Consider the following 26,851-nt stretch of genomic DNA (forward strand, 5'->3'; position numbering starts at 1 on the left):
GTTTCACCATGTTAGTCAGGCTGGTCTCAAACTCCCAGCCTCAGGTGTGAGCCACGGCACCCGGCCAGGCTCACCTTTTAAGAAGCTCCTTCTGGGCCGGGCACAGTGGCTCACGCCTGTAATCCCAGCACTTTGGGAGGCCGAGGCGGGTGGATCATGAGGTCAGGAGATCGAGACCATCCTGGCGAACACGGTGAAACACCATCTCTACTAAAAAAAATACAAAAAATTAGCCCGGCGTGGTGGTAGGAGCCTGTAGTCCCAGCTACTCGGGAGGCTGAGGCAGGAGAATGGTGTGAACCTGGGAGGCAGAGCTTGCAGTGAGCTGAGATCACACCACTGCACTCCAGCCTGGGCGACAGAGCGAGACTCCGTCTCAAAAAAAAAAAAAAAAAAAAGAAGTTCCTTCTGTAAGACAAGCCACAGATGAGGAGAAGATACTTGCACATCCCACATCTGATGGAGGACTTGAATCCCAAATATGTAAATGACTCTCAAAATTCAACAACAAGGAAACAAACAACCCAATTAAACATGGGCAAAACACTTGAACGGGAACATCGTCAAAGATAGGCAGATCACAAATAAATACATGGAACGTCCTTAGTCATTAGAGAACTGCAGGTTAAAACCACCATGAGGGCCGGGTGTGGTAGCTCATGCCTGTAATCCCAGCACTTTGGGAGGCCAAGGCGGGTAGATCACCTGAGGTCAGGAGGCTGAGGCAGGAGAATCACTTGAACCTGGGAGGTGGAGGTTGCAGTGGGCCGAGACTGCACCACTGCACTCCAGCCTGGGCAATAAGAGTGAAACTACATCTCAAAAAAAAACAATTTGGCCGGGCACGGTGGCTCACGCTTGTAATCCCAGCACTTTGGGAGGCTGAGGTGGGCGGATCATGAGGTCAGGAGATCGAGACCACGGTGAAACCCCATCTCTACTAAAAATACAAAAAATTAGCCGGGCGTGGTGGTGGGCACCTGTAGTCCCAGCTACTCGGAGAGGCTGAGGCAGGAGAATGGCGTGAACCCAGGAGATGGAACTTGCAGTGAGCCGAGATCGCGCCACTGCACTCCAGCCTGGGTGACAGAGCGAGACTCTGTCTCAAAAAAAAAAAAACAAAGAATTTATGCACATGATAAAAACCCGTAAGACTACACCAAAAAAGTGAATTTTACTCTATGCAAATTAAATGATAATAGCAATAAGAAGAAACTCCTTCCCTAGGGTTCTCTGACACTGTGTCTTTGGGCCTCCTTGTTCCCCATCTCCCATATCTCAAAGCTCTGAACTCACTTAGAGACCAGTCTCCCTGGGTCAGCACTGTCTCCCCTCCCCTGGCCTCTCTGTCTGCCCTGCCCCCAAAATCCCTGCCTGCCTGGTGTCTTCACCGCCACCTTAATTAGGTCCCCTCCATTCCAGAACGCTCTGCTGGCTTTCCTGTGTTTCTTCTTTTGGATGCCGATCCTTCACTCCTGTTTTGGGGAGTGGGGAAGAAATGGGTGCTTGGACACCTCTTTGTGCCTGACATCATCTTCTCTCCAGTGTCACCTCTAGTGAGGGTCCCACCAGGCTTCCCCCAAGAGGCCTGACACCCACAAGGGATATGGGGACCTGGGGAGCCTCTGGATCCTGCTTTTCTCTGAAGGTGCTGGCCCTTGCTGACTCTTCGGACTGTCCTCACTGCACCAAGCATGCTGCTGCAGTCGCCCTCCCTGACCTCCACAGCAGCCAGAGAACAGCCTGGCCCACGCGATGGGGCCTGTCCATAGGGCACTGTCCACCCCTACTTTCTTTGTGGATGGCGTCCACCTGTGCAGACTGATCCTACTCAAAGCAAAGAAGACTGTCTCCCCCAGCCCAGGAGGGCCACAGGCAGATGCAGCCCTTTGGCATGAGCTGTAGGCCTTGGAGTCACATGGAGCCTCACAATTGGCTCCGGGGATCAGCCCTCCCTGGGGAAACTTGGCAAGATTTCCACATTCACTGCTGGGGCAATGTCCCGGGATTCAGGGCAGGGTAGTTTCTCCGTCTGTTGCATTCCTCTGTCCCTTGGAAGTCTGTGAGGACTAGGAAGGGAGTTTCCCATCAGACTTTGGGAGGGATGCCTTCAGCACTTGCTGTGTAAGCCCTTCTTCTGAACTGGAACAGAGGGCATCTTCTGCATGCTGTACAGGTGAGGAGGGGGCTGCTGATGGGGCCGGCCTCCCTTCTCTGACCTTGTACCAGCCTTCCGAGGGCTCTTAGGACCTGCAGCACTTCCTGCTCAAGGCTTCTGCCAGTGCCCTTTTGAGAACAGCCCTCAGACGGTCTGTGAGCTGTGAGACCTGTTCGGAATCAGAGCCAGCAGGGGCTCTAGAGATCATGGAATCCGAGAGCTGCTCTGCTGGCCTGTGGGGGTTTTGGGGGCCCTCAGAGGCATGGCCTGCCATGGAGAAGGTTTTCCTCTTCTGGCAAAGGTGGTGACTTCCACAGGGAGCCGGGGGATGAAAGAGCTGATTGGTGGAGTGGTGGAGCAGTCTTCCTTCCCATGAGTACAGGACAGGCCTAGGAGGGTCCTGGAGAAGAAGATGCTTACCTGAGGCTCCACACAGGTGTGTTAGTCAGTGCAGGCTGCAAAGTGCCTCAGACTGATTGGCTTAAACAATAGAAGTTTATGTCTCATAGTTCTGGAGGCTGGAAGTCCAAGATCAAGGTGTCAGCAGGGCTGGTTTTGTTCCAAGAAACATCTGCTCTAGGCCTCTCTCCTTGGCTTGCAGATAACTGTCTTCTCCCTGTCACTGCACTCATCTGTATCCTGATGCCCTCTTCTAATAAGGACACTGGTCATGTTGGATCAGGGTCCACCCCAGTGACCTCACTTTAATCGGCTCTTTTAAAGCCCCTATGTCCAAATACATCCAACTTTGAGGTACTGGGGGTTAGGCTTTCCACATCAGCATTGTGTGTGGCAGGGAGTACACAGTTTAGCCCATAGCACAAGGTCAGGCCAGAAGCTGAACTTCAGGACTGGCCAGAGGCCTGGGTGGTGGCTGTGGTGGTGTCTGAGGTGAGGGTGGGGCTGTGGCCGTCTGTTTCCCCTGTCCTACCTGAAGCTGCTCCAGAGGGGCTCATGCCAAGCTGGCTTTCCTGTCCTCCGTGGGCACGTGGCCTTGGATCACTGCCATTTGAAGGTCCTGCCTGACCTCAAGAGCCCCTGGAGCCAGAGTCCTCATAAAAAGTAGCCAGACCTCTGGATAGGAGCCCAGGACAGACTTCTGGAAAGCCTCGATATGTGCTTTAGTGGAGAGGGAGCCAGGCTCAGGAGTGTGTCTCCTCCCTGGCAGAGCCCAGGAGCCTTCAGGGATCCCTTCAGAGAGTGCCAGAGGGAGTGGGAAAAGGCAGCTACTTGGGCACAAGAAGCTGAGGATGAGAACAACCTGCCATCCAGGTCAGCTTTGCCAGGGCTCTTGGAAGTCCCTGGGTACCCCCTCTTCACCGACAAACCAAATCTCAAGAAGATTCTGGCACCATGCAGGCAGGTGCTGGTGCAGGCAGGGCCAGCGGTAGGGGTGTACGGAAGGCCCGGTGTGCCCTGCAACAGGAGCCCCTTCCCCTGGCCGCTTGCCAAGACACTGAGGAACAGCAGCAGAAGGGGCGATGGTCAAAGGGTGGGGGCTGCCACCCTGGTTCCTTTGGACCCAGCAGGGAGACAAAAACCTTAGCCTGTTAAGTTGTAAGTCACTTCAGTGGGACTTTAGAGGGAGACCCCTGTCCTTACAGATGAGCCACCGGTGGTCCAGAGAAAGAAAGGCACTAACCCAGGGTCACTTGGAGGGTGGGGGGCCAGATCTGGATCCCCTCTTACCCGTCTGAAAGCACGTGGGTCACCTGAGCTGTCTCTCCCTGTCTCGTGACCCAGAGCAAGGACTGCGTGGGTTCTCTGCTTCACTGGGAGGCTGTCCAGCCTGCCGTGTTCATGGGAAACCTGATCCTGCCGTGTTCTCAGGGACCTGGGCTTCTGTCTGGCCTCACCTTTCTCTTTATGGAAAAAATCCCCGGGCAGACTGTTTCCCATGGCCAGGTGCTGCCTGCTCTGTGCACACTGGGTGACCTGCCATGGAAGGGGTTGACCTCCCTCTGAAAAAAGTGGCTGACTTCCAGGGACATGGGAGCCACCCAGCGGCTTCCTGTGGCGGAAGATGTTCTGACCCAGACCACATTCTCAGAGGAATTAGGGAGACTCTCTCTGTCTCCCTCACCGGACCCCCCCGCCCCCGGCCCCACCTCCCCTGCAAAGGAAAAGACCTCCACTCCCCTAACTGCCATCTTCTCCCCAGCTCACTCCACACCTCCCCTCCCCTGCCCCCTGTGGCCCTGTGTGTCTGTGTCTGTGTGTGGCTTTGTGGATCTGAGTATATGTCTGTGCGTGGGTGAGTTTGTAGATAAGAATCCATGTGTTTGTGAGTCGATGTGTGTAGATGAGAGCGAGGGAGGGAGAATTAGTAGGAGTCTGCTTGTATCTGTGTGTTTCTGGGAATATGTGTGAGTCTCTAGGTGTTAGTAGGAACTTTGATGTGTCTGTGTCTGTGTATATTTCAGGGTCAAGGGACTACAGCAGGATGCCTTTGATGTTCTCTTCCTCAAGGCCAGGGCCTGAGCCTTCCCTTGGGCTCAGCCTCTCTTCCTTTGGCACTGCCAGTCACATTCTCCCTTTCCAGGCCATAGTATGGCATTGTCATCTGTCAACTCTCCCTACACCTTGAAACTCAGCCTTTGCACAGGGTATAATGGGGGCCATCTCGATTTGTGAATTTTTAGGAAAAGTTCTTACTTTGGGGTCCTTTGGCTGGGGATTGAGAATGAATTCCAGGCAAGTCTGTTAGGATTGCACTGGGTACAGGTAACAGAAAACCCACTTCGTATTATAAGATAGGAGCTTATTTCTCCTTGCAGAACAAGAAATACAAAGGAGGCCATTTAGAATGGTAGTTCCCTCAGAGATCCAGGCCCTTTCCGCCTCTCCACACAGCCCCCGGCCTTCTCCTGCAGTTGTCTTTGCTGGTCTGTGGTCTCCTCTGTGCTGTCATGCACATTTCAGAGGGCTGTTGCAAGGACCAAGGGATTTGACACGTATGAGAGAGTGTGGATGTGCTAAGGAGTTTGCAGGAATTGGCACGGGGCGGCTACTGCTGAAGAATACTCTGCCTTGGGTAGCCCCTTTGGGACCCTGATTGCCTCCCTTCCTAGAATAATGATCTGCTGGTGGGGAAACACAAGTCAGCCTGCTGCCTTTGTAAACCAGAGGAATAGGTCAGATTCTTGCAGAATCTTAGAAAGATTTGGAAACCCAGGAGCAAGCATCAGCTCATGTTGAACCAAAGGGTGGGCCCTTAGGAAGTGCCTGCTGCACACAGCAGACACGGTGGCCCTGCCATTACCAAGGACGGCCCTCACTCTGCCAGACCTCAGCTGGTGCCAGGCCAGGCAGCTAAGCAAGTCACCGGCTGTGAGGAGCCATGGGGGAGAACAATGCACCATCCTGACTCCACCCAGAGTCTGCTCTGGGTCGGCCGCTGCCAAGATAAAGACAACCTGGGCCAATGAGGGTGTCCACGTGTGACTTGGCTCTGAACGTGCAGTGACCGAGCAACCTTTGGTGACCTCCCTTCAGCCACATTCAAGGATCCAGAAGTTACTGGTGCACAGCTGTGTTCCATCAGCTCGGAGGGGAGAATGTCTTGGCACGAATCTTAGGATTACCAGCTGGCTAAGGGAGGTCAGCCGGCCTGAGCCCCTGATGCTCACACTTGCATCAGGGGCTTCAAAGACACGAGGAGCCTGTGCTGTGGCCCTTTGCATTCGCACGGCTGACTTAGAGGCACTGCCCATGCTCCATCTCCCTTCCTACCATGGACGAATTTAAGAGACCATGGGGAAAGGTCAGAGGCCCTCTCCAGCCTCCCCTCCTCGCCGCCTCCTCCTCTGCACGTCTCCATGGGCCGTCAAGGCTGGATCTTTTCTTACTGTTGAGTGAAAAAGACAAACAACAGAGAATGAACTTGAATTTAGAGTACATCTAAGAAGACAATTTCCTAACAAAAGGCATTACTTCTGGCTGGGCGTGGTGGCTCATGCCTCTAATCCTAGCACTTTGGGAGGCCGAGGCGGACAGATCACCTGAGGTCAGGAGTTCAAGACCAGCCTGGCCGACGTGGTAAAATCCAATCTCTACTAAAAATACAACAAAATTAGCCGGGCGTGATGGTGGGCACCTGTAATCCCAGCTACTTGGGAAGCTGAGGCAGGAGAATCGTTTGAACCCAGGAAGCAGAGGTTGCAGTGAGCCGAGATTACGCCATTGCACCCTAGCCTGGGCAACAAGAGTGAAATTCCATCTCAAAAGAAAAACAAAACAAAAACGGCATTACTTCTATCTATAAGAAGTAGTAGCAAGACTGGAGCAGTTCCATCTGCCTCACAGGCAGGGAGCCCTGTAGGCTGCCCCCGTGCCAGGGCCTGTGCCCCCACCCTCCTCCCACCTGATGGGGGCACCCCCAGCCCCGGGACCCTCACTCCGAGTGATTCCAGGAGGTTTTGCATGTCCAGACACAACTTCAACAAACAATTCCTCACATTCTTCTCTCCACCTCCCTCCCTCCCTCCTCTTCCTAATTCTCCTCATTGGCCACTCCTGGGCCCGAGGCCAGCTGGGCTGGGAGAGGCCGTGTTTTGAGCCACAGACTCCCGTGCTCACGCCCAGCAGTGCTTGCTGGGAAGTTCTAATCTGGCTCCTTCAGAGTCTCTGCTCTCACTTGCGTTCTTGGGTGTTTTGGTCCTTTTGGAGGAGGAACACATTAGCAGCCATGAGGGGACACCTGGAATTGCTGCAGGACGCCTTGCTGCAGACTCCCCACCTCCAGCCTCCGGGACGGGGCGTGGGCAGGACATTTGCCTCCTTCCTTCAGTCTTCCCCTTCCCCACCAAGCTCTGAGGCCACCACCCAGCTTCAGGGAGGCAGAACTTAGCAGGGAACGCTGGTGTCCTGTGCCTACAGGTATAGCTGTTCTTGCTCTGAGCATCTGTGTTGGCAGGATGTCCTCCTGAGGTCCTGTGGCTACTCTCTTACCGGAATTGGCTTCTTAGGACACAGTGACAGAGCCTCCGTGAAGCATGACAGGGTGGGCAAGCCCACCTCTCCACCCTTTCAAGCCCAGGAGGAGGGTGGGGGGCCTGCTCTGTGGAGCCGTAGTTGCTGGCCTGAGAATCCCGGCCTTGCTTCACCTCCTAGCCTGGCCGTTCCCTTCCTGTGAGGCTCTGGGAGTTTCCTTTACCTCTCCCGTCTTTGTTTGCACATTTAATCAGGGCTTTAAGCTAAATGATCACCCTGACCCTTTCTAGTGCTAGTTTATGGGTTTTGTGATTCAGAAGGCTGCCTTGGCTGCCTGGCTGCAAAGCAGGGTCAGGGGTTGGTGGGGGGGCAGCAGCTGGGGGAGCCACCCCTCCCTGTGACTTCCCTCTAACCTGGCAAACCCCAGAGCTTCACCAGGCCTCAAACCCCACTCCTCCCACGCCCTGGGTTGGCAAGAAAACTTGGGGGCAGGGAGCTGGTTGAGGACAGAGTGAAAACGCATAAGCTGACCCTGTCAAGGGAAGGTGTATCCCCTCATCCTGACTCCTCCACCCAGGTGTGGTGAGGGCTGCGGGATCTGCCTTCCCGAGAAGGTATTTGAAAGCCTTCCTCCTGGGCTTCCAAAGGGCTCCCGCACTTCGCTTTCCTGCTGCCAAAGCAATCTCTTCAGGTCGGTCCATCTTGGTTTTTATTCTCCGTTTCCAGGTAGGTGGGTGGCCAGTGTCAGAGCTTCCGGAGTGCGTTTGGGCTTGGCTGGGCCTGTTCCCCATCACTGCTCTTCCTCCAGGGCAGGGTCCATGGAGGCAGCCCTGGGTAGGGAAGGCTCTGGAGGGAGGCACTGGCCCCTTCTCCCTTGTCTGACCCTCCCATTTTGTGTTCTCTGCAGCCTGTGATTGCCACCCCGTGGGTGCCGCTGGCAAAACCTGCAACCAAACCACCGGCCAGTGTCCCTGCAAGGACGGCGTGACGGGTATCACCTGCAACCGCTGTGCCAAAGGCTACCAGCAGAGCCGCTCTCCCATCGCCCCCTGCATAAGTATGTGTGGGGCACCCTGCTTTTCAAGTCTGTGGCTTTGTGGGGGACAGTGAGCTTTTGAGGATGCTAGTCACTGATGTTCAGTGGGTTCTTTTTTTTTTTTTTTTTTTTTTTTGAGAGTCTTACTGTGTCGCCCAGGCTGGAGTGCAGTGGCACGATCTCAGCTCACTGCAACCTCTGCCTCCCAGGTTCAAGTGATTCTCCTGCCTCAGCCTTCCAAGTAGCTGGAATTACAGGCGCAAGCCTTCACGCCCCGCTATTTTTGTCTTTTTAATAGAGATGGGATTTCGCCATGTTGGCCAGGCTGGTCTTGAACTCCTGACCTCAGGTGATCCACCCACCTTGGCCTCCCAAAGCACTGGGATTACAGGCATGAGCCACCGCGCCTGGCCCATTCAGTGGGTTCTGTCATCAATGTGCATTCCTGCATTCAAGGCCTCATGCTCAGTGAGTCCACGCGGGAGACCCCCCAAGCTCATAGAGTTCTTGCAGAAGCCACTGGGGGCTAAGCAGAGCCGGCCTGTCTGAGGCTGTCCATCCTGACAAACACTGAGTTTCCTGTTTCTGGGGAAAAGCAAGCCCCTCTCCTCAGCACTGGCCCCATTCTCACTGTCCACCTGGACCCTGGATCTGGGTAGGCCCATTCCGGGAGTGCTGCTGTCACTATTGCCGGAATGCCGGCATTCCCTCTGCCCCTGGTGGGTTCAGAACAGAAAGGACGGACAACCCAGGGCCTTCGAGAGGAGCTGGGCAGGGCTTCCATGCACGGCACCTGTGGCCCTAATGAAGGATGATAGCAACCCTGAGGCGTTCCGCACAGCTGTTCCCAGGGGCTCGCTAATAGCAAATGACCAGGGTCCAAGCCTCGGTAGAGGGGGCTCAGCACCCATCCAGGGCAGAGCAGGTCGAAATGATTTCACAACAACCTCCAATTGTCAGCCTCACAGTTTGTCAAAATCCTTAAATCCTTCTGTCCATCCAGATTCTGCAAGGTGAACATTTTTAGACAGCTGGGAGGAAATCTGGGGTTCAGAAAACCCGGGGGGGAAACTGAGGTCTCCCTTCTTCAGGGAATTAGGAGTTCTCAGGTTGCTCAGAAATGATTGGAACCAACATTTCAAATCCCCAAGTGGAAAAATCAAGCCAAGACACGAGAGCTGGTGTTTCTAAATCAGAGGCTGAAGCCTTGGGAACTCTCATTTCCCAGCCTGTGCCTTCTCCCCTCCTCTCACAAAGGGCGGCCGATGCCTGGCGAGGGCATCGCTCCCTACTTGGACAACCTGGGGCTCCATCCTGGAATTTTTGCTTGCTCTTCCCAAGGGAAGAACTACAGGTGCCCAGACAGTGCCTGGGGGACTCGTGCCCTGTTTTGTCCCAGCTTGGACAGCCATGGGCCCTGCGTGTGCATCCCAGAGCCAGGCTGACCTCGGGCACTGAGGTTGGGTGGTCACAGTGACTCTGTGGCCATTGGCTTTGGCTCCATCTGTGGACTTGCAGGATTAGACCGGACCATTCAGGTGTTGCCTCCAGGATGTTCCTGCTGGGACCAGGTGGTGTTTTAGGTCCAGCTTCCTAATAACCCATTGTGACAGGGCACCTATGGGCTGTCGTTGCTAATACAGTCGCCTGGGAGCAAGACTTGACCCCAAATTGAGGGCTGTGTCCCCCACTTCTTCTTCCTAAAGGAGCAGAGGATGCCTCCGGTGCCTCTCAGATTTGCCCCCCGGCCTGAGTAGCCCATGTCCATCCACCAAGCCTCAAGTCCTAGCTTATCTAGAATCTAGGAGTCAGAGTTTTACCGCAAAGAATCAGATGGCGGCTAGAGTCAGTGGAGGTTCGTGGTCACTCACCAGGGGAAGTGAGTCCTTTCCTCTTAGGGACTTCTGGTCCATGGTTTGGCCTTGTCCAGAAAGAGGAAGCCTGAGCTTCAGTGCCAGGCTGCTGAACCGATGAACAGCGGGGACTGGCTGAACCACCTCTCCTTTCTTGAACTCAGGGTGGGGTCCGGGAAGTAGTAGGAACCAACTGCTTTTTAAATATTTATTATTATATATACTTTTTGAGTCAGGATCTTGCTCTGTTGCCCAGGCTGGAGTGCAGTGGTGCCATCATAGCTCACTGCAACTTCAAACTCCTGGGCTGAAGGAATCCTCCTGCCTCAGCCTCCCGAGTGGCTGGGGCTACAGGTGTGCGCCACCATGCCTGGCTGATTTGTTTTATTTTTTGTAGAGACAAGGTCTTGCTTTGTTGGCCAGGCTGGTTGCAAACTCCTGGCCTCAAGCCATCCTCCAACCTTGGGCCCCAAATGTGTTGGGATTACAGATGTGAGCCCCTGCACCTGGCCAAAGTGCTATATTAGATAGAGAATAATCAAAACGATCACATGCTTTTATGAGGCCTGTGGATCTGCACTCTCAGTCCCATTCTGCCCATTAAGAAAATGCCTTAGCGCTTGAGATGTGAGGCTGTAGGAACCTGGGCCGTGCTGCCAACACTTCTCTGCGCGTGGGAGAAACCTTTCCCTTTGGGCAGGTTCCCAGCCCCTTGCGTGCCGTCCTGCCACGGATCCTTCTCCACCTGTGAGTTGAGCTTAGAGATGAGCAGGGCCCAGGTAGCCACATCACGATAAGCAGAGTGACCTGGGGAAGCCTCTCTCCATCCCCCCAAGGGTGGAGCTGAGTTGATGCCAGGCCGGGGGGTGGGGGCAAGGCCAGGCTCTGTGTTGCCGCCTCACTCGTGCCTTCTCTCCATGCCCCCCCTGCCAGGCGAAAGGAGAAAAACCCCGTGTGCCCAGGATGCCGCTGCCAGCTTCTGCTCTTCTGACTTTTCTCCTCTTGAGCCAGGGAGTGGGAAACGGAGGGGAGGGTCCCAGGAAGTTGGGAGGAGTCTGTGCTGGGCTCATTCTAAAGTCAAAAAATCATGTCTTCTTACCTTGTTTTCTCTCCACCGCTCTCCTCCCCTCGCCCCCATCTTGAACCTCACGAAGAGATCCCTGTAGCGCCGCCGACGACTGCAGCCAGCAGCGTGGAGGAGCCTGAAGGTAAACCCCCGCCTTCGCTTCTCATTTCCCGCTTTTGTTGTTTGGTGGGGTGGTGGGGTGGGTTAACGGGGAAGGGGCGTTCGAAAGCCCAGACTTCTCTAACCACTATCTGGGCTCTGCTCCGTATGAGTGGCACCCCTCGGTTGCACTGAAGAAGCTGGAGCTATAGGACACTATTTTGTGACTTTCCCTTTGAGAATCAAATGGAGATTTTAATGGTGCCTCTCTCCGGAGCCTGGAACCCTAAAAAATGAGCTCCTCCTACTTATCCACCAGCTGCCTGCCAGCCCAACACCTTCCAAGCTGAGGGCCTGTCACTCCTTCCTGGGGCTGCAGAGAAGGAAGGAGCCAGATGCTGGGGATAGGAAGGAGGCTTGGGCACTGGGGCGCACAAGCAGAATGCGGGGGGCCCAGGAGCTGGGCGTGGGGGAGAATCACATCTTCATTTTCATTTGCCTCTAACTGAAAATGTAGCATTTCCTTCATGGCAAAGAGAGGTCGCAGACCGCAGCATGCGGCCGAGCCTGCACCTTGGTCACTGGCAGAAGTCACAGCGGTTTACACATCACATTCTAGCTGGTGCAGATATCATAAATATCGTTCATGCTGGTTATTGCTTCTCTAAATGACAGAAGTTACTAGACCCGCTGCTAGATCCTGATTTATAATCGTTAATAAAGAAGCACTCGCGTAACGTAACCATACCATCAATCTGGGTCTTTAAAGATATTTGGGCCGTGGCATTTCAGTATTATTAATTTCCTTTGTAGACCTGTGTATTTTATTTTAGCATGGAGAAATGTTTTTCTGAGGAAGGGTCCACAGGCTTCACCAGTCCTTGGCACAAGAAAGGTTGCACAGCTCTGGCTTTTGGCACTCAGAGGGCACAGAGCCCTGCCAGATGCCCCGCTGACAGCATCTCAGGTCTGCACCCAGAGTCTTGGTCCTGGGATCACACAGGGCTTTTGTGTACTGGTACTTGGGGTAGAAGAGGGCAGAAAGTGACAGTGGGGCACCCCAGCATGGACATTTCATGCAGGCTCTGGGGACCCTTTCCCTCCCCCAGAAAGGACTGTAGGGAGGTATGGGGGAGCTTGCAAACCCATGTGGCCGCCTGAATATTTTAGGATACGGACTGGATTTTGGAGAGTATTGGCAGTGCACTGGAAACTTGAGGGAAGACAGATTCAGCACTTGCACAGGCATGGTCCACAGACAGAAATGCATTTCAGGGAGTGCCAGAGGCAGCGCTGGGAAAGCCAAAGACAGTTCAGTCTCGCGTTGTTTGCAGAGAGCTTTCAGGTGCCTTTGGTTGAGCCCCATGCAGGGGAAATGGCGAAGAGAAGGGATTGAAGGAAGCGGCATGACAGGGAGACTGGATGACAGAGCTAAGGTGGGAGATGAGGAAGCTCTCTCTGTCACAGCACAATTCAAAGGAACATCCTAAATTAGTTCAGCTCTAGGGGAGAGCAGTTTTGAAGGTAGAAGACACTTAAAGGGAACTTCGATTCTTGCTTTCCTTGATGTGACATTCTTCCTTGCCTAACTGAGACTCACCTGGACAAGATCTTAAGGCTGTGCACACCGCGGGGGACTGAGGCTTCCGAGCAGGGGCTGTGTGCACGGCTCATGCAAGGGCAAGACAGACCTTAATGATCTATCTCTCCATCTCCGTCTTTGTCTCTCACTCCCCCCATTTCTCTAGTCCTTGTAGCTTGACTTCGGGTTTCTCATAAACCCACAAACCCTTGATTTTGAGTTTTTCCCTTCCAAGTCAGAAATAGGCAAATGGGGAAGAATGTGGAGGGGAGGGATCTCATGAGGTTTCTACATAGGCTATAAGAAGCTGGTATAAAACTTCCGAGGTTCTTGGCTCCACCAGACAAAAGATTCCGGAGCAGCCGCTTATAAACACTTGCAGCCTCCTCTTTTGAAATGTCTTCTTTGGGTTGTTTAACTTTTTGGACTGCTTTTGATTTTGTTACTGTTTATTTCCTTTCCTCATTCTGAACCTTTAAAAGCATGGTTTAAACCGAAGCGAGCAGTGAATAAACACCCTTATAAAATATCTTCCTCAGAGAGAGGCTGAGTGAGCAGGTTGGAAGCCTGTAGCAATGTTTGTAGCTTTGACCAGACCCGCACTGCCCTACTCTGGGGGTCCTTGGATGCCCAGGGTGTCTGATGCTCTTCCCAGAGGACCGGAGCCATCTCTGGGACACAAGTGCTGGACCGTGGGGCCTCCCACCACAGAGAGGCTGGGCATGCTTTGTCTCAGCGGCTGAGACATTGCAGGCAGGAGGCCAGGAGGGCCCCCTGGGAAGCGGGGCCCGGGAGCTCAGTGCTCCCAAACCTGTCCACTCTTGCCGTGTTTGAATAGGGGAGGCCTCTGTGCGAGGCTGCCTGAGAAAAGCTTGTTTACTTTTGCCTGCGTACCAGAGGAGAATTAATAAGCTGAGAATTTGTTCTGAAAGCTGATGGACATAACCTTCCCCTGAACTCTTCCCCTTGAAGGGCCACCTCACTCCGGGAATGTTCTTTACCTGCTCACAGAGCTAGCTGGTAAGCCGTCATGGGGCAGGGAGGCGGGGAACGTAGTGTCTGTGGGGGGTCTGGGGCCGGGGAGGCCAGGAGGGAAACAGGGAGGAAGGGAGAGAGGGACCACCCACTCAAAAAGGGCATGGTGCCCACGGCTCCCCCGGCACTCACCCACTTATTGGTTGTAGAGACCTCAGCGCTCAAGGATAAAAGAGACACCTGCCTTCCCTCCCTGTACCACCCCTTCCCCACCTATCAACTCAAGGGGAGTTCTTGATCTGCAAATTGTTTGGTTTTGTGGTGGCCATTTGGTTTGGTGGGAGGAGCCTGGTGTGGAGCCAGGAGACCTGGGGTTTGCCCTGCACTGACTCTAAAAACTTGGACAATGCAATGGTGTCTCCTTTCTGCCTTCTGGAAGAATGAAGGGGTGGACCCCGTGCTCCACAAGCCCTTCCCTCCCTGGCTGGCTGTGGCAGGAGTGAGCTCCTCCTGCTGGGGTTTCTTCTTCAGAGGTGCCTGCTGCTTCTTGGTCCGCCCTTGAGGGTCCACTTCTCCCACATCCCGGGCAGAGGCCTGTGGGTGGAGCTGCTGGTAAATATTTAGCAACTGCCTGGGGCAGGGGGTGGGGCCAGTGTGTAGCATCTGCCATTTCCCTTGGTGTCAGTACTCCCTCCCTGGCTGGTTTCTGGCTACCCAATGAGATGTCATTGAACGTGAAGTTGGGAGAGGTGCATGACTGGCCCTCAGAGCCCATGGCAGCTGATTCCACCTCACCACTGCCCATGGGCCTTCCAGCAGAAACAGAGCAAAGAGGTCCAGAGGCAGGAGAGGCTGCCTTTGCTGGCCTCCTTGGTTTGAGGGATCACAGCTGCCTTTGCATGGAAGCTGGACCCAGGGCTCTGGGGGTACAGGAGCATGGAGCTGGCCGACTTCTGGGCTCCCTCCACCTCCCAACAGGGATCCCGGGTCCTCTCTCCTAACTCTGTCTTCACGAGGCACTCACTCCATCGGGGCCTTATCTGGTACCTTTGGCTAGCTGCCCCAGCAGCCCCAGCCTGGGGTGGGTGTGGCTGCCAAGGGCACCCTTGCACATTACCTTGTTGGTAGTCTGAAGGGAAAACGCCGCAGAGCCCGACAGCTGAACCTCTCCGAGAATCTCCGCACTCAGGTGCTACCGGGCCTTTGTGGTGGGGGTGGGGGTTGACCTTAGAGAAGTCACTTCTGGTGGCCTCTCAGCACCTCCACTTTTTCACGGAAGGAAGTTGGGTTTAGGTAGACCTGCAGCCTGGATAAGCATGGATTATTCTCTTGTTTAGGCTTTTGTTTGCCAAGATAGGGAATAGGTTGGGTGAATACAGGAAAATGAGTTGATGGGACTTGAATGCGGTATTGGCGAGGGGTTGTAGAGAGGGAGGAGAGGGAGAAAAAGGCACTAAAATGGGAGGCCGAGACCTGAGGGCTGCTTGATCCCTCTCTCGGATTCTTCATTTGTGAAATGGGGTAATCACAACCCTGCCACTAGGGCTGTTGTGAGGATTAAATGGGATGATCTCAGTAAAGCCTGTGACTCAGTGGAGGGCCTGTTCAAAGTGCTCGATTAAAAAAAAATACATTGACATGCAAAATACAAATGCCATGGTATAATGAGGGGTTGAGCCAGCTTCTCTATCCAGAAAGGTGGGATTGGGGTGGGAGTTGCTGGCGTGAGGACAGGCATGGAGAGTCAGCTTGATTGGGCTTTTGAAGACCTTGGGAAGTCACAAGTTGGACTGCCCAAGGCAGGGAGCAGCTGAGGGAACTGCCTTCCAGCAGCTCATGGTAGAGTCTGAACCAAGCAGAGAGGTAAGAACTAGAAACCAGTTAAAGGTCAAGAGCTTGACTTCATGATAGCCAAAGGGTGGAAACAGCTCACGTGTCTATCATCGGATGAACAGATACACAGAATGTGGCATATCTATACAGGGATTATTATTTAGCCGTAAGAAGAAATGAATGGCCAGGTGCAGTGGCTCACGCCCATAATCCCACCACTTCGGGAGGCTGAGGTGGATGGATTGCTTGAGCCCAGGAGTTTGAGTTTGAGACCAGCCTGGGCAATGTAGTGAAACCTCATCTCTCCAAAAAAAAAAAAAAATTAGCCAGGCATGGTGATGCACGCCTGTAGTCCCAGCTACTCAGGAGGCTGAGGTGGGAGGATCACCTGAGCCCAGGAGGTTGAGGCTGCAGTGAGCCGTGATTGCACCACTGTACTCCAGCCTGGGTGACAGATCAAGTCCATGTCTCAAAAAAAAAAAAAAAAAGAAGTTCTGACATGTGCTACAACACAGAAGAACCTTGAAAACATCATGCTGATTGAAAGAAGCCAGACCCAAAGGCTGCATATCATATGATTCCATTTATCTGAAATGTCCAGCATAAGCAAACCCAGAGACAGAAAGCCGATTAGGGGTTGCTAGGGGCTGGGGAGCGGCTGTTTAATAGGTACAGGTTTTCCTTTTTGGGTGATGAAAAAGTCCTGGAACTTGATAGTGGTGATGAGTTGTACAATGTTGTGAATGGACTTAATGCCATTGAATTGTACACTTAAAAATGCTAAATCTGGCCGGGTGCAGTGGCTCACACCTGTAATCCCAGCACTATGGGAGGCCAAGGTGGACGGATGACCCGAGGTCAGGAATTCGAGACCAGCCTTACCAACATGGTGAAACCCCATCTCTACTAAAAGTACAAAATTAGCTGGATGTGGTGGCACACGCCTGTAATCCCAGCTACTTGGGAGGCTGAGGCAGGAGAATTGCTGGAACCTGGGAGGTGGAGGTTGCAGTGAGCTGAGATCACACCACTGGACTCCAGCCTGGGCAATAAGAGTAAAACTCCATCTCAAAAAAAAAAAAAAGTGCTAAATCTTATATATATTTTGCCACAATTAAAAAAAAAAAAAAAAAAGGTCAAGTGCTTTGGGTCAGAGTCCAAGGGTGAAGTGAGTCTGATTTGTCTGGGGCTGGGGTGAGTGTCCTGGAGACGAGGCACTGGAGCATAGGCAGCAATGGGGGACATGCTTGCCTTTCTGTCGCCTCACTGGGAACCTTTGGAGGGGATGGCGGAAGTCCTCTGTTGTCTTCCAGCCCTTTAGCTGTGGGTGTATGGCTTTGAGTTCTGGGTGCTCAGCCTGACCCTCTCTCCCCTTTTGGAGTTACCTTAGAAGGATCTGGTTCCTTGAGTCCCAGGTAGTGAGGCTTCAGTGCTCTTGGTATAGGAGAAAGGGAGCTGTGGGGTCCGCAGAGGAGACCACTGGCAGGAGGGTGGATCACTGGAGACCATGCAGACAGCCTTGGCCACTGGTAAAGAGGGTCAGTAATTGATTGACCAAGGCACTGGTTTCAAAGGGTGGTATGAAACGGGATGTTAGGCTGTCCCAGGTTAGCCACTTAGATAAATGACCGGTGAAGTCATTAACACACCATCAGATTAGTATTATCCCGAGAGAAGATTGGACCAGACCCAGAATAAAAGATAAATGGATTCTGGCTCAGGGAAGGAGGAGACAACATTTATATACATAAGATGCTTGCTTTCTCTGTGCTAGGCACTGTTCCAAATGCTCTACATTATTAACCGTTTAATCATCTCTTCCACCCATGGAGCTAGGTACTGTCATCTCCCACCCCCCTGTTTTACAGAGGAGTAAACTGAGGCACAGAGAGATGGGTGAGCCCTAGCAAGCAGTATCACTGGGATCCCGGCCGTGGTTGCCTGGGCGCAGAGTCTGTGAGTGGTGTTGGCCACCATGCCATTCCCACAGAAGTTATGTTTTTGTTTGTTTGTTTGAGATGAAGTTTCACTCTTTCGCCCAGGCTGGAGTGCAGTGGCGCAATCTCAACTCACTGCAACCTCCGCCTTCCTGTTTCAAGCATTTCTTCTGCCTCAGCTTCCTGAGTAGCTGGGATTGTAGGCGTGTGCCACTACGCCTGGCTAATTTTTGTATTTTTAGTAGAGACGGGGGTTTCACCATGTTGGCCAGGCTGGTCTCGAACTCCTGACCTCATGATCTGCCCACCTCAGCCTCTCAAAGTCCTGGGATTACAGGGGTGAGCCACCATGCCCAGCCAAAGTTATGTTGTTTGGTCAACTTTAGATAATTAAAAAAAAAAAAAGTCCTATGTGGTAACATCCTACTAGGAAAGAGGCAAACTCGAGTATCCACTGAGGGGTGACCTGAAACCAAAGAGACATGGAGGGCCAGCCAGTCAAAAGCCACTGCCTTTTACAGGTGCCAGTTAAAGGGGTTCTGGTGAGTGTGGTTGGTTGGCTCATGGAGCTGGCATGACCAGGGCCACAGGTGGTGAGCACTAGAGAACAGTTAGCAGAGCTCCGACCCTTGGGTCACAAGGTAGCCAGGGTGAGACAGGGTGGACAAATCAGCTAATCCCAGAATGGGTGAGCATAAAGAACCCAAAACTCCCACTGGCAAAGAATCAGCGGAAGATTGTTAGAACTAATAAGAGAATTCTGCAAGGAGCCATTAAACAATTAACGTACAAAGGTCAGCATGGCCTGCAGTAAGTACTCAGTGAATGCATATCAATTTTATGATAATGGAAACAAAATCTCAACTAGAATACCAGTAAAAATATGAAACACAGAAATAAATGTAGCAATAAAGTACAGCATGTATATAAAGAAAAGAACAAGACTTTTCCAAGGAACACGAAGAACAGAAGAAAAGGAGGGTCTTGCCACGTTCTGGGAAGGCAAGACCCAAAATTGTAAAGCTGTCAGTTCTCCCAGAAATAATCTATATATTAGCATAATTCTAGTCAAAATCCCACTTACATGAAACACGATTCCTAAATTCAGCCAGAAAAATAAATGGGTGAGAATTGCCAATAATTTTTTTAAAAGAAGATTAATGGAGGGTGATTTGCCCTACCGGATATTTAAAGATATTGTAAACAGGATTATTTAAATGAGTGTGGCACTGGTGTAGGAATAGAGAGATCACTAATGCTGAGTAGAAAGTCTAGAAACAGGCCAGGTGCAGTGGCTCATGCCTGTAATCCCAGCACTTTGGGAGGCCGAGGTAGGCAGATCACTTGAGGCCAGGACTTTGAGACCAGCCTGGCCAAAATGGTGAAACCCCATCTCTACTAAAAATACAAAAATGAGCTGGACCATGGTAGTGAGCGCCTGTAGTCTCAGCTACTTGGGAGGCTGAGGCATGAGAATCATCTGAACCTGGGCAGTGGAGGTTGCAGTGAGCCGAGATCGCACCACTGCACTCCAGCCTGGGCAACAGAGCAAGACTGTGTCGGGGGGGAGGGGGGGGTCTAGGTCTAGAAACATACTCAAATGTAAGCATAAGAACTTAGCATATGGTAAAGCTATGACTGAGTCAGTGCAGAAAAGGATGAATCAATCAGTAAATGGTCCTGGGAAAACCGGCTATTTATTTTAAAATAATAACAAAATATGCTGTATATCACCAATGGATTAAAGATTTATATACCTTCAGTATATGTCCTTAAATGTTCTAGAATAAAATATATATGAATATCAATGTAATATTGATGTGAGGAAGGCCTTTTAGACATGATACAAAAGCATAAAAGGAAAGATTTTGAATAAATAATAAGCAGAGCCAGGCGCGGTGGCTCACGCCTGTAATCCCAACACTTTGGGAGGCCGAGGCGGGCGGATCATCTGAGGTCGGGAGTTCAAGAGCAGCCTGACCAACATAGTGAAACCCCGTCACTACTAAAAATACAAAATTAGCCGGGTGTGGTGGTGCATGCCCGTAATCCCAGTTACTCTGGAGGCTGAGGCAGGAGAATCGCTTGAACCTGGGAAGCGGAGGTTGTGGTGAGCCGAGATGGTGCCATTGCACTCCAGCCTGGGCAGCAAGAGCAAAACTCCGTTTCAAAAAATAATAAGTGGAAAACTTGTATCTCAGAAATCTCTATAAGCAAAATAAAAGGCAAACTAAAAGCTGAGAGACATTTGTGACATGGTTGACCGAAAAGATTAATGTCCTCAATAATAAAGAACTTTTACAATTCAATAAGAGATCCTAATATGAAATCAGGCTAAAAAAGTGAACTAGGAATTTAGAGAATTTGTACAAATGGCAATAAGCATAGGAAGCATTAAACTTACTAGTAATAAAAAAAAACATTAACAAGAATACTCTTTTAAAAGCTTATTAGGGATGGAGCCATGGTGGCTCATGCCTGTGATCCCAGCACTTTGGGAGGCCAAGGTGGGAGGACTGCTTGAGCCCAGAAGTTCAAGACCAGTCTGGGCAACATGAGGAGACCTTATCTCTACTAAAAAAAAAAAAAAAAAGCCAGAGGTGTTGGCACATGCCTGTAGTCCCAGCTATCACACCACTGCATGGCAGCATGGGTGACAGAGCGAGACCCTGTCTCAAAAAAAAAATAATTAGAGATTAGAGTGACACTGTTCGGAGAATAAAAAGTAATTATTGTCTGCGTTGAAAAGGGTTGGGGAAGCAGGTACCCACCTACTCTGGTGGTGGGAGAGTAACCTGGTGCCACTTTTATGAAGGGTAATTTGGCATTGTGTATCAAAAAGTATCCATGACCCCATCAGTTCAATTCTAGGAATTTAGCCAAAGGAAATAGCGACGTGTGCCAAAATTTAGCTACAGAGATGAATATTGCAGCATTGCTTCTAATAACAGAGACACGACCTAGGTGTCTTTGAGTAGAGCTTGAGTTACCCAGCAATGGGATAGCCATATAATGATGTGGGGAGAACATCTAAATGGAAAGATAAAATATAATGCCAGGTGACAAAAACAAGTGACACAACACGTTACACCTGAAGAATTAGCCATATCGGTGGAAAGACTGCTGTACAGGAGCATTTCGCGTAGTTTTCTTCTGTTCGTAGATTTCAGTGGTTCGTAATCGGGGCTATTGTGTGTCTGGAGATATTTCGGGTTGGGGAGGGTGCCACTGGCATCTAGTGGGTAGAGGCCAGGGATGCTGCCAAATATCTTGTGTTACGCAGGACAGCCCACGCAACAGAGAAGTACCTGGCCCCAAATGGTGATGGTATCAAGGCTGAGAACTCCTGTTATACAGAATAAAATCCACACATTCTCTCCAAAAGCATTAAGGAGAGCTGGGGCAGCTCTGGGAGACAAACTCGGCTCCTTTATTAGTTACGCATCATGTTGAACTGGATGCAGCTGACGGTTTAGAAAGCCGTTTCCTTGGCTGGGCGCGGTGACTCATGCCTGTAATCCCAGCACTTTGGGAGGCTGAGGCAGGCAGATCACCTAAAGTCAGGAGTTCGAGACCAGCCTGGCCAACATGGTGAAACCCTGTGTCTACTAAAAATAAAAAATTAGCTGGGCGTAGTGGCACGCACCTGTAGTCCCAGCTACGCAGGAGGCTGAGGCAGGAGAATCGCTTGAACCCGGGAGGTAGAGGTCGCAGTGAGCCAGGATCACGCCACTGCACTCCAGCCTGGGTGACAGAGTGAGACTCTGTCTCAAAAAAAAAAAAAAAAAAAAAAAAAAGCCATTTCCTCAAGTCAGCAACATTTCCCATGTGACCATGTTAAAAAAGGACTGAGCTTTTGTGTGCCTGGTCGTTTTTCCATGGTAAAACTTAGCATAACCTAAAATGAAATATACCCCAAATTCCAAGTTGTACTATACATTAGTATATTCTGAATTAATGTGATTCAACTCATAAACTTTTTATTTTGAAAAATCTTCAGAAGTAGGGAGAAAAACATGGGGGACAGTTACATTCTCATCACCTAGACTTAACAATTCACATTTTGTGGTGTTTGTTTCAACTATCTTTTCTGCTAAAATTTTTTAAAGAAGTTTAGATGTTATGACATTTCAGCCCAAAATATTTTGGAATACACCTCCAAAAACTGAGAATATCTCAATGTCATTATTATACCTCACAAAATTAACGACGCATTTCTTAATATCATTTGATACATAGTCCATATTCAGCATTTCTTGGTTCTCCCTCAAAGGTCTCCTCACAGCTGTTTTGCTTGCTGGTTTAATTGTTAAAACATTATGTGGCCGCGCACGGTGGCTCACGCCTGTAATCCCAGCACTTTGAGAGGCTGAGGCAGGCGGATCACCTGAGGTCGGGAATTTGAGACCAGCCTGACCAACATGGAAAAACCCCGTCTCTAGTAAAAATACAAAATTAGCTGGGTGTGGTGGTGCATGCCTGTAACCCCAGCTACTCGGGAGGCTGAGGCAGGAGAATCGCTTGAACCTGGGAGGTAGAGGTTGCAGTGAGCCAAGATGGTGCCATTGCACTCCAGCCTGGGCAATAAGAGTGAAATTCTGACTTAAAAAAAAAATTATGCAGGTCGGGCTCGGTGGCTCATGCCTGTAATCCCAGCACTTTGGGAGGCTGAGGTGGGCGGATCACTGAAGGTCAGGAGTTCAAAACCAGCCTGGCCAACATAGTGAAACCCCGTCTCTACTAAAAATACAAAAATTAGCTGGGCACGGTGGCAGGCACCTGTAATCCTAGCTACTTGGGAGGCTGAGGCAGGGGAATCGCTTGAACTCGAGAGGTGGAGGTTGCAGTGAGCCGAGATCGTGCCACTGCACTCCAGCCTGGGCAATAGAGCGAGACTCTGTCTCAAACAAAACAAAACAAAACAAAAAAAAACAAGAAAACATTATGCAATGTTGTGATATATGAAGCACTCTATTTAGAAATGCATCTGGGTGCCATTCCTGGGCTGCTTTCGAGGATGCAAAGTGGCATGTAAGATGGAAAGTGTTCCCCGTGTGGTACATGCTGTCACTGTTAACTTCACCTACCCTTAAAGAAGAGGCACTGCCACGTCCAGTCCTGTGGCTTCATGGAGTGAGTGGTGGGGTCAGAGGGTGTGGAAATGGAAAGACATTCAGCAGTTATTTAAGGTGCTTAAACCGTGGGATTCTCAATCTTAGCACTGTTGACCTGGGGATTGGAGATCTCTTTGAGGTGGCGGCTGCCCTGTGCACTGTAGGATGTGAAGCAGTATCCCTGGCCTCTTCCTACTGGATGCCAGCACCTGCCCTCTGGCCAGTTGTGATAATTAAGTGTCCCTTGGGGGACAGAGGAGCCTCTGGCTAAGAACCACTGGATCAAACCCAGATTTTCTGACATCAGCGCAGGTTGCCAGAATTCTGTTCCAGGGAAGAAAGCCAGAGCCCAAGCCAAGGGGCCATGGGACTCTTCTAGTTGGGGGACCTGCTCACTGCCCCCCCTACGCCTTGAGATCAGACATCCCGTGTGTATTAGGTCAAACCGTGTGGAGTTGCCGCTGTATATGACCATTTCAGACCCACAAAAATGGCCATTTCCCAGGGTTCAGCTTAACATTTACTTCCCCTTGGCCAGGAGAACCTGCTTCTGAGCAGCCTGCACAAGTCAGTTTCCCGTCTCTTCTTTCTCGCTCTCTGCTGTCTCCCTCCCTCTATCTCCCTCTCTCTCTCCTACACCCCCTACCCCCACCTTCCTCATTCTCTCACTTTCCCTGGCCTCCTCCCCACCACCCCCGTCCTTTTCCCCTCTTTCTCCTTTTAGGGACCTGCACAAAGGGCCGGGGCAGAGGTCAGGCTGGGGGTGAGCAGGGCCAGGCGAGCTCCACTGCCCCCCACCCCTCCACCCTGGGCCTCCGTCACCCCAAGGAGCACAAAGAAGCCATTTGCATGGTGGGTTTCAGGACCCCCATTGTTCCCCTGTCTCTGGGCCTTTGCAGGTGGAGCTGCCACCAGCCTCGAGGAGGATAAAGGGATGAGCTGGGAGGCCAGAGGAGCAAGTGGGGGCGGAATATTTAGCCCTTCTTGGGAGCTCTTCCCACTGAGGGATCAAGGAGCAGGGCTGATGGGAACGGGACAAGTGACAGGTGTCAGGGAGAGGATGGGAGTCCTTGGACCCACCTCCATGTCACACAGCTGTCACAGCGACCTTGCTGGCAGAGGCTGGCAGGGGTGGGGCAGTGCAGGCTGCGGAGCTAGGCTGAGGCAGGGGTGGATGCAGAGACCCCCCAGGTGGCCCAGGCTCAGAGCTCGGCCTGAAACCCGTTGCAGATTCCTGTACAGGTCCTGGGCTGTGGTGGGAGGGGACTTGTAGCAATGGGGTCACACCTGGCTTGAGGCCCTCAGCGTACAGACTCTCCTGCCCCTATTACAGTGGGCTCGCCTGGCAGAATCTCCACAGCCACTGAACTGGGGTGAGTAAAGCCCCCCTCCAGCCCCAGAGGCAGGGGGTTGAGCAGGACCCACAGTGGTCCCTCTAATTACTTAAATACCCTGCCAGATCTAAAACCGCTCCAGACTTAAAGAAATAATAACAACCATCACTGCAATCCTTTACTGGAGATCATGGGTTTTGAGTACTTCACCCCACTCTAGTTAAAGCATTCTGCAAGCCATTTGGTAGTCCTGGAGCCAGTCTTCTCGGCGAAATGAAGGAGCTGGGCTAAAGGATAAATTTGGCCCCTTCTCAGCTCAAAATCGCTGGGGCCTGGGAAGGCCTGCTTTGGAGGCCACTGTGGCCACCAGACCCCATCTGCTATCCTCCCCTGTGCTGCCAGCAGCTGGGCAGGGCCTGGGGTGCAGAGCCAGCCTCGTGTTCTCGGGCACAGCACCTGGGCAACGGGGGGTGCCTGGGAGGTTCTTTCAGGGCTGTGTTGAAGAAACTGTGGGGAATTTGGACCAAGGAGGGTGCTCAACCCTAGGGTAGGAAAGAAAAGAGGAGAATGGATTGGTGGGGACATTGTTTAGCCAATTGCCAGGCTGCCTTGCTGTTGTAGACATAGACCTTCAGAGTTGGAAGGACCAGCACAGTGGTGTTGCGGCGGGGAAGCTACCAGCTGCCGCCTCCTGTGGCTGGTGTGATTATGCTCAGACTGTCCCCAGCCCCACCTCCTGCCGAGCAGGATTTTCCTCTCGGCAGCTCTCTCCCTCTGCTCCTAAAGCTGTTTGTGTGGCCACATGATACACGTCACCTGCCTCTGCCCTGGGGCATGGTTCATGGACCTTGTCTTTGCCATCCAGGGCACGGCTTCAGGCTTCAGGGCAGTAGATTGGTGTCTAGGAGGGAGGCGGCCAGCGGGGCATTGCCCCTCCCCATTCCCTCCTCCAGAGAGGTCAGTGCCTTCCTAGGGAAGACTGTGACAAGTGTCATTTGCACAGTTTTGTGGTCTCTGCTGAAGAGTACAATGTATTGTGGGATTAAGGAAAGGAGAAAGCCTTCTATTTGTAGAGATCAGGAACGAAGCAGGGATCTGAAATTATTTTGCACAGAGAGGCATGTGAAGCTTGGTGGTGTGTGGAGCCGGCTCACACCTGTTCACACCTGCTCCCACTGGCTCACAAGGGCCGACCGTGCATCTCTTCCCAATTCCGCATTCAGGGTGTCCTGCTGGGAGTTTGAAATTGGCCACAGTGGGAATATTTACACTTTGGAAGTTGACAAATGGTAAAATCAAAGCATTTTTTTTTTTTAGTTCCCCAGAGAGCCAGTTGTTAAACATTCCTCAGCACAGCATTGTCCAAAAGGCATCCTGAGAGTGAAATTCAGGCTCTCAATACCAGAAGGAACCTAGAGATAGGTCATCCGATCGGGCCTGCACATCTAACAGACGGGGAGACTGAAGCCCAGAGGAGGACAGTGGCTTGTCTTAGGTCATGCAGTGAGTCGATGGCAGAACCAGTATTTCCACTTTACCACGGTCCTTTAAGCAGACCATCCTTTCAAGCAGGAAGCTATGGAGTGACACAGAGGCTTAGAAAATCTTCCTCCTCCTGAAGAGGGATTAGAAATTCATGGCATGGGCCAGGCGCGGTGGCTCACACCTGTAATCCCAGCCCTTTGGGAGGCCAAGGTGGGCAGATCATCTGAGGTCAGGAGTTCGAGACCAGCCTGGCCAACATGGCGAAACCCTGTCTCTACTAAAAATATAAAAAATTAGCCAGGCATGGTGGAGGGCACCTGTAGTCCCAGCTACTTGGGAGACTGAGGCACGAGAAACACTTGAACACAGGAGGCGGAGGTTGCAATGAGCTGAGATCATGCCACTGCACTCCAGCCTGGGTGACAAAGCAAGACTCTGTCAAAAAAAAAAAAAAAATTCATGGAAGGGGAAATGGGTTTTAGAGAAGACTGCTTCAAGATTTTCTTGAGGCTGAAGCTGGGCTAGGCATCTACCAGCCTCCCTCTTCCCCTGCCCTAGTCTCCTGGACCAGCCTGCCGTCTGTCCTATGAGGCCACCTCTTTCAACCCAAGGATTAGGAAGTTGCACTTTGGCATCTAAAAATCTTCCCATGGTCCAAGATATCTTCATAGTAGCTTCTATCGTCACCAGACAGAAAAGCCTCCAAGAAGGTGGTGACCTTTTGAGATTGTCCTGGACTTACCCCTTCCCTCTTCTTCTCTGAGGCTAGTTGATGGCTGTGGGTGAGATGCCAGCCATCCACCCAGGTTATCGGGGCCCTGCTGTCTTTGGCTTTAATTCTCCCCAGAACCTCAGGGGGTACAAGACAGGGATTCTTGTGGAGGTGATTTATTGAAGGGGTGCTTTCAGAAGAAACCAGTAAGGGCATGAGGGAGGCAGAAGAGTGCAGGGGAAGAAACTGGGAAAACAACAAGGCTGCAGTGGAAGTCTAGCCTCAGCCTGATCCCGTGGGAGCTCGGGAATCATACCTCAGAAGTTGTCATATTTGCAGGCAAAAGGGCTGGGCAGTGATACCTGCCCAAGTCAGTCAGCCATTGGCTATGTTACATGGGGAAGGGCACATATAACCTCCCAGATATCTCCAGGGAAAGCAGTGTCCATCCGTCAGGGCAAACATTCAGAGAAGGGTGCAAGTGTGAGCTGTGTGCAGCTGGGTGCACAGGCCCAGTCAAGGGGCTCTGGGCGGGGGACCAGCCACCTCTGCTATACTTGGTAAATGATTTGGTGGGAAAGGAAGCTTTACTGGAATCTGGGGACCATCTGTGGGTTTCTGTTTTGTCCACTCTCGAAGAGCGCTACGCTGTAGAAAAACCTGGTGGCTATTCTCTGAGGTCCCATGTCCTCCCTCCTTTGTCCAGCTGGTCTCAGTAATGACAGTCTTACTGAT

At 51.8% G+C, this 26,851-nt stretch overlaps 1 protein-coding gene across 1 annotated transcript in view; it reads left to right on the top strand.

Moving 5' to 3' along the window:
• Nucleotides 1-26,851, top strand: part of NTN1 (netrin 1) — a 225,032-nt gene that overhangs the window by 153,289 nt on the left and 44,892 nt on the right. Inside the window, exons 4-5 of the mRNA XM_032138783.2 lie at nt 7,998-8,147; nt 11,134-11,187. Coding sequence (XP_031994674.1) covers nt 7,998-8,147; nt 11,134-11,187 — 204 coding nt within the window. The remainder of the gene's footprint in view (nt 1-7,997; nt 8,148-11,133; nt 11,188-26,851) is intronic.

Source organism: Hylobates moloch, unplaced genomic scaffold, assembly GCF_009828535.3.
Source record: "Hylobates moloch isolate HMO894 unplaced genomic scaffold, HMol_V3 SCAFFOLD_19, whole genome shotgun sequence".
In the NCBI taxonomy this organism is placed as follows: domain Eukaryota; kingdom Metazoa; phylum Chordata; class Mammalia; order Primates; family Hylobatidae; genus Hylobates; species Hylobates moloch.